The 7,461-nt window shown below is 39.0% G+C and overlaps 1 protein-coding gene across 1 annotated transcript in view; it reads left to right on the forward strand.

Moving 5' to 3' along the window:
• Positions 1–5,492: 5,492 nt before the first annotated feature.
• The window catches only part of LOC144446876 (uncharacterized), an 8,507-nt gene continuing 6,538 nt past the window's right edge, over positions 5,493–7,461 (forward strand). The window contains exon 1 of the mRNA XM_078136721.1: positions 5,493–5,666. Coding sequence (XP_077992847.1) covers positions 5,493–5,666 — 174 coding nt within the window. The remainder of the gene's footprint in view (positions 5,667–7,461) is intronic.

Raw genomic sequence — 7,461 nt, forward strand, 5'->3', positions numbered from 1 at the left:
AGCCCATAAAGCTTGCGTGTAGGGTAGATTCATTTGTGACCAGCTGCCTGGGCAAGGGTTAGTACACTTGATGTGCGTCATTTTCCAGGGGTGTTGACCATCAAAATTTATTTTATTGAATGACATCTAATTCTAATCTCTGACATGAACATGAAGTAATTTACAACGGCTCTTACAATATGTCACCGTCACAAAACATTTTAAAGAAAGTCAACACTCTATGCAGTTGTTGGTTTCAAAAACCATCATAGCCATTAGATTAATAGCTCGCGCAGCGGCAGCGAAGCTGCTGCGTAGCGGCTCAATGACTAGTACGCATACGCGTCGTATATATTACTATGCGAAAGTCTATGCGAAAAAAAATCGGTGGTTCTCCCAGGGATGCATTGCGGCGCGCAGTGACTACGCATGCGCCTTCCATATACTACGTGCATTCTCCACGCGCGCGCTACCGTATCATCCTATAGCATCATAGACGACATAACATCACCATGCATTGCAATATTGTAACAGTAGGCCTGTTGGCACGATTATCGTAATTATAATGAGTATCGAGGCATCACTGTACCTCAAGGAGAAATTGTTACAGTATTTGGAAGTTTGATGCACGACGGTACGCGATACGGATCACTGATGACATAGCGCAGTTTAATTTCCGGGTTGTGGAAGTGTGGTTTTGACATTTATATTGTCGATAATTGATTTTTTTACATGTTCTAAAAAGAATAACTACTTTCTTATGTTTGTTGGTACAGTAAATTTCCTAAATCATCGAGTTGAATTGAGAAATAGTGATGTTCGGCAACATGTCAACAAACATTTGTCCAACGTACGTTGGTGGAGGGTCTATGATAAGTTGGCTGATTGAAAATGAACAATATTAATCTAATGGCTATGATGGTTTTTGAAACCAACAACTGCATAGAGTGTTGACTTTCTTTACTTCTCGTCCATGTCAGAGAATTAGATGTCATTCAATAAAATAAATTTTGATGGTCAATTCCCCTGGAAAATGACCCAAATCAAGTGTATCAACCCTGGCCCAGGCAGCCGGTCACAAATGAATCTACTCTGCGCGAGCTTATGGGCTTTGCCTAGTTATGATATTATTGTTCATTTTCAATCAGCCAACTTATCATAGACCCTCCACCAACGTACGTTGGACAAATGTTTGTTGACATGTTGCCGAACATCACGATTTCTCAATTCAACTCGATGATTTAGGAAAGTTACTGTACCAACAAACATAAGAAAGTAGTTATTCTTTTTAGAACATGTAAAAAAATCAATTATCGACAATATAAATGTCAAAACCACACTTCCACAACCCGGAAATTAAACTACGCTATGTCATCAGTGGTCCGTATTGTGTACCATGCAACACACTTCCAAATAGTGTAACAATTTCTTCTCGGGGTACAGTGTGTGATGCCTCGATACTCGTTACAATGTAATCATAATCGTGCCAACAGGCCTACTGTTACAATATTGCAATGCATGGTGATGTTATGTCGCCTATGCTATATGACGATACGGTAGCCCGGAGAATGCACGTAGTATGTAGAAGGCGCATATGTAGTCACTGCGCGCCGCAATGCATCTCTGGGAGACCCACCAATTTTTTTCGCATAGTATATACGACGCGCATGTATAATATCATAACTAGGCAAAGCCCATAAGCTCGCGTGCAGGGTAGATTCATTTGTGACCGGTTAGGCTGCCTGGGCCAGGGTTCGTACACTTGATTTGGGTCATTTTTCAGGGGTGTTGACCATCAAAATTTATTTTATTGAATGACATCTCTGACATGGACGAGAATTAATTAACGACGGCTCTCACAATATATCACAAAACATTTTAAAGAAAGTCAACACTCTAAGCAGTTGTTGGTTTTAAAAAACTTCATAGCCATTAGGTTAATATTGTTCACTTTCAATCAGCCAACATATCATAGACCCTGCACCAACTTATAAATTAACGTTGGTCTTTGGACAAATGTTTTGTTGACATCATAGTGTTGCCGAACATCGCGATTTCTCAATTCAACTTGATGATTTAGGAATGTTACTATACCAACAAACATAGGAAAGTAGTTATCTCTTTTTAGAACATGTCCAAAAAACTCAATTAGCGACGATATAAATGTCAAAACCACAGTTCCACAACCCGGAAATTCAACTGCGCTATGTCATCAGTGGTCCGTATCGCGTACCGTCCGTCAAACTTTCTTCTAGGGGTAAAGTGATGCCTCGATACTCGTTGCAATGTTATGATAATCGTGCCAACAGGCCTACTGTTACAATATTGCAATGCATGGCGATGTTATGTCGCCTATATGACGACCAGAGTACGGTAGTCATTGAGCCGCTACGCGGCAGCTTCGCTGCGCACTCCTTGATATTTTGTCGTGTTAGGACCTTATATCTTACATATACCAGCCAACATTTGGTGGGTTTTGATTTTAGGATGAATTGCCCTTGTAATTTGTACTTATTATAACATTTACTGACCTATTTTCGTATTTTCAAGCCTACTTTAAAGGTGCGTGTTGGCTTAAATATCGTTAGTTTTGTCAATGGCTAAAGAACAGTTGACGATAAAATCATACTCAAATACAGATTACAATAATATAGAGTATTAATTCAAAATTCTAAAACGATACGAATTTTGCCTATTATACTCGGCAAATGCATACAAAATTTGAAAATTATAAGTCGAAATTTGAAAAAATTGAACCGACGAGAAGTCCGCCCCCTGTTGAATTCAGAAAACGCCATTGTGGGCTATGGGAAATTACACAAAATCACGGCATCGCCGTGGATACTCGTCACCTCGACTCATAAAACCCCTTGGTTTAACTTTTATATTTGTCTGTTACTTGCAACCAATATTTGAGATGACATGTCTAACTATGTCGCCCTAAAACTCTATAGTTGTACTTTTTCATTCAGGAAAAATGTTAAGTTTTCCGTCTTTCAAATTTTAGTACGGCATATGAATGTTTGCGATTCTATGAAATATTGAAATTATGTAATTATGGCTTTCATAATACCATATATTATAGTACTGAATATCATGTACATGATACACTAAGTTTGAAATTTGTATTCTGGTTTGCAGTGTAGTAAATATGACCGTACTCTTCGACTATGCTAAATTTAATTTACTGAGCCGTGAGCGCGTCAAGACATGATTGTCCAGTGAAGGTGTTACGCGTAAAGGAGTCTTCAGTATTTACAGGGGGGGGGGGGGATCAGGGCTGGGGGGGATGGGTCACATTTTATAAACCTGTTCTCGGAGGAGGGTCATATTTTGCATTACAATGTTTGGGGGGGGGGGGTCACATTTTACAATCCGTAGTTTTGTGATCAAATTGAAGATTCAATTATTGTCAATTTGTTTTGAGTGTTTTTGAGATGTATATGTAAAAGAGAGATGAGCACTCAACTTTTATTTTTACGAGAACTTCACATGCAAAAATACAAAAAATAAAATACATATATTGTAAGAAAGTTGTTTAATAGAACGATGCATTTTGTTGAGTGTACCCATTTCACCTTATCACGCACGCTGTACGTGAATGTTGTTGTTAAAATATGATGGTGATGGTAGCAGTGATGATGATGATGATGATGATGATGATGATGATGATGATGATGGTGGTGGTGGTGGTGGTGGTGGTGGTGGTGGTGGTGGTGGTGGTGATGATGATGATGATGATGATGATGATGATGATGATGATGATGATGATTATGATGATGATGATGATGATGATGATGATGATGATGATGATGATGATGATTTAGTTTTGAATGTCATAGAGAACACGGACAGTGATACATGTACCGACTCAAGTAGTACCAGTGACACTGATAATGGCAATACTGAAGGTGAAGGTGATGATGGTGACAATATCAGGGAACTTTTACAAGTGACCAGATCAGGCAGAGTATGCACAACATGCAAAACACGTTTTAGATACTAACTAGATTGTGTATGGTTATAAGAGAAAGGTAACTAGCCATTTTTAAAAAAATATTTGTCACTACATGTGTACAAATATTGCTTTCTAATACAGCGTCAAAATCATATAATTTGTATGTACAATGGGACTATTGATGATGATGATGATGATGATGATGATGATGATGATGATGATGCTTAAACAGACTCTGTCCATAACGTTCAGTATATGCAATTTTCATGGGAAGGGTCATGTTTTACAAAATGGGACAAAGGGGAGGGCCACTTTTTACAAATGGAGAATGGGGGGGGGGGGTCATGTTTTACTTAACAGACCATGTGTGATTTCCTCTCCCCCCTGTAAATACTGAATGCTCCCTTACTCCAGGAATCCCCCCAAATTCGCACTCGTCTTGTAAGTGAGACACGGCTGAGTGATACAGCCTACCCATCAAGTCTGCAAAACACTCACCCTGTGGGCCGGATTGGGTCGGTCACAGAAAAATCCCCTGTTTCCAGTGGGATTCGAACCCTTGCGACTGCTAATCCTGTGCGCTAACCACTAGGCTACAGGGAGCCGGTCTGTCTGTTTTTACCTTTAAGTACTTAAACAGACTCTGTCCTGAGTATTTGGACTCACAAGTGTCATAATTATAGAACCAGGTCGAGCAAAAACAACGACTTGTTAGTACCTCGACCTAGAATTGATTTTTTAAAGAAAAGTTTTATGTTTTCTGGTGCAATAATATTTAATTGGAATGCCTTACCACTTGAAGTGAGAAACAGAACATTGTTGCCTTCCTTCACACATGACTGTCACCAATATTTGATGACAAATTTTAGACACTTTTGCTGTTTATTATATGTCCTTATTGTACAGTTTGTATTTGTCTCTTTTGTTTTTGTACTATTTTTATTTAGAGGGCCCCAGGGAAGATTGGCCTCGGTCAACGGGGCTATCCTCTTTAAATAAAGTTTGATAAATAAGTAAATAAATAAATAAATAAACACGTATCAAGTTTCATTAAAATTGACGTAGTTTCTGATATATCGTCTTGTAGACGCACACGCGCGCGCGCGCGCACACACACACACACACACACACACACACACACACACACACACACATAGAGTTATGATATTCATATTATCTTCCCTTGTGGAAAGAAAAAGGGACATTTCAATTATTTCTGAACGGTTAATTTTATTCAATGATTATGGGGTAAAAAATACTCAAATAAACCATTTCTTTGTATAAACATACTGCAATATATTAATTTGACATTGTACTTTCATTTATACCCTCTCTCGGGTATGTAGGCCACATGGCCGAGCAACAGAATTCACAATTCGTGACAATATTAAGTGACTGTGACCTCTTGCACATGAACTTTGTGTACATCAGCAGTCTGCGGTTGCGTGATATGTACATGTAATATATACTGTAGCACATCGCCTCCAAAGTAGTACATGATCCCCAGGTGCCAAAGTTACCGGCAGTAAACAACATCCTCTCTACCAACCGAAACATGTCGACGACGTTAACGTCAAAAGAAATTCCTGTGATTGACTTCGGTGCATATAGTGTAGAAAAAGACGTCGTGTGCCGAGAAAAGTTGAACGAGCTAGTTGACGATATATATCTTGCCCTTCACACCACTGGATTTATATATTTGAAAAATCACGGTATTGACACGGAAAAGGTGGGTTGTTACTAAGTCCATATGGATGTACATTGTATTAGGAGAAGAATTATGCCAAGTACTGCCAATAAAGGCCGTGACAGAGTGCGTAGCTATGTAGGTAACAATGATTTTACTTCAAGTTCAATAGGCAGTAAAGACAAAGGCTCAACAAAGAGCGGCAATGGGATTAACGACTCATTCATAATCCTTCTCCTAATACATCCATGCTAAGTTCGAATTCCGGCATAGACGTTGGAGAGAAACGTCTATCAGGCGATTGACCCAAAGCTTCGGGTCATTATCAAGTTCCTTCAGTATTTTTTTTTACATTGTTGGAATATGAAATGAGATGTCGGAATAGAATGCTGCGAATGATGCCTTTTACATATCGTCAATGGACTTTCGATTCAAGTTGTTAAATGCACAGACCATATAGTAGAAGACAACTCGGGTCATGTTTACATCATAGACCCTCCACCAACAGGTGGAGGAGGGTGTGTGTTTACATCAAGATCTTACCATGCATGCAGTCAGTGGTGTTCGTCATAATCACCTCTTCTACACTGATGCGGGTCCGGTACCTATTTGTTTCCTATTCCTCGAAGCGCCGACTGAAGCGACTAAAATATATTACCGTCTGGTTTACAACGATTTTGTTCGTACTTGCGCAGAGATATACATGTCTGTCGATAGGCCACATATTATTGTGCCAGTGTATTAATGTTTATTAGTCAAGGAGATGCCTAAACTGGATAATTTTCCAATAGTCCCTTTTTTATGTCTGCGCTGAATCTTGGATTTTTGGCGCCATTATTTTTAGAGACGACCAGCCAGCATTTCCTAACATTGTTTCTATTTCCAGTGAAAAGAATATCAATCGATATGTCCACTCAAGGGCATGAGGCAACAATTCTGGTGTCTTCTATAACAATATTGAATAACATACTAGTATGTATAAAGACAACATCAAAAAGTTCCGTCAAGTTCTTGTTTATAATTATTTCAGTATCTTGAATAGATAATTACCATCTAATTATAATACACAGAAAAATACATATATTTAACTCGATCGAATCGCGCTGGAATATAAATAGAATATATAAGGAAAGCTGATATGTGAATCCATGGAGTGTACTGACTGAATAGCGCCCCTAACGGTCGTAGAATAATTTACTTCTCTGTCTTGTCGCGTGATCGAGCTCGAATGCGAATCTTGGCAAACGTTTGCCTCTCCAGAGGGCGCCGTGATCATTGCGTCATAGATCTACGTCCATCGGGCGCTTTCTGTTTTGTGCAAACCTACCAGTGTTTGTTTAATCATTCAAATGATGTTGTTATGTTTTCTCCTTCATTCAAAGTGTATATATTAAAGAGACACAGATATGACGACTACTGTTTAATGATTATTTTACGTAATTTTATGAAAATAATATAGACCGGAATCAACTGTGTGTTGGAGCCTATACCGCAACTCTACGGCATCAAATATTATTGATTAAAGTAAAATATTATCAATTGAGTTTTCGTATATTTCCCTCGCAAAAGACGCGACGTTTCGCAGCTTCATTTCAAATGATATGCTGTATCGGCAATCTGTTTTAATGTCCCACAAACGCCACAATATACGGCAACATGCGAAATATATACCTAACCACAAGAGGGCAGCAGGTGGTATCAAGCTTTCGAGAGGAAATTCATGGGTCACATGGTCGATTTGAAACGCCCTGATTGGTTTATTCGATGCCGTGTCCTACCCCTCTGTAGCACTAGTTCAATAAACAAGGAATGCGTTTGAGCTCGAGCATGGCAAGCA

The sequence above is a fragment of the Glandiceps talaboti genome, chromosome 15 (assembly GCF_964340395.1).
Source record: "Glandiceps talaboti chromosome 15, keGlaTala1.1, whole genome shotgun sequence".
Taxonomy (NCBI): domain Eukaryota; kingdom Metazoa; phylum Hemichordata; class Enteropneusta; family Spengelidae; genus Glandiceps; species Glandiceps talaboti.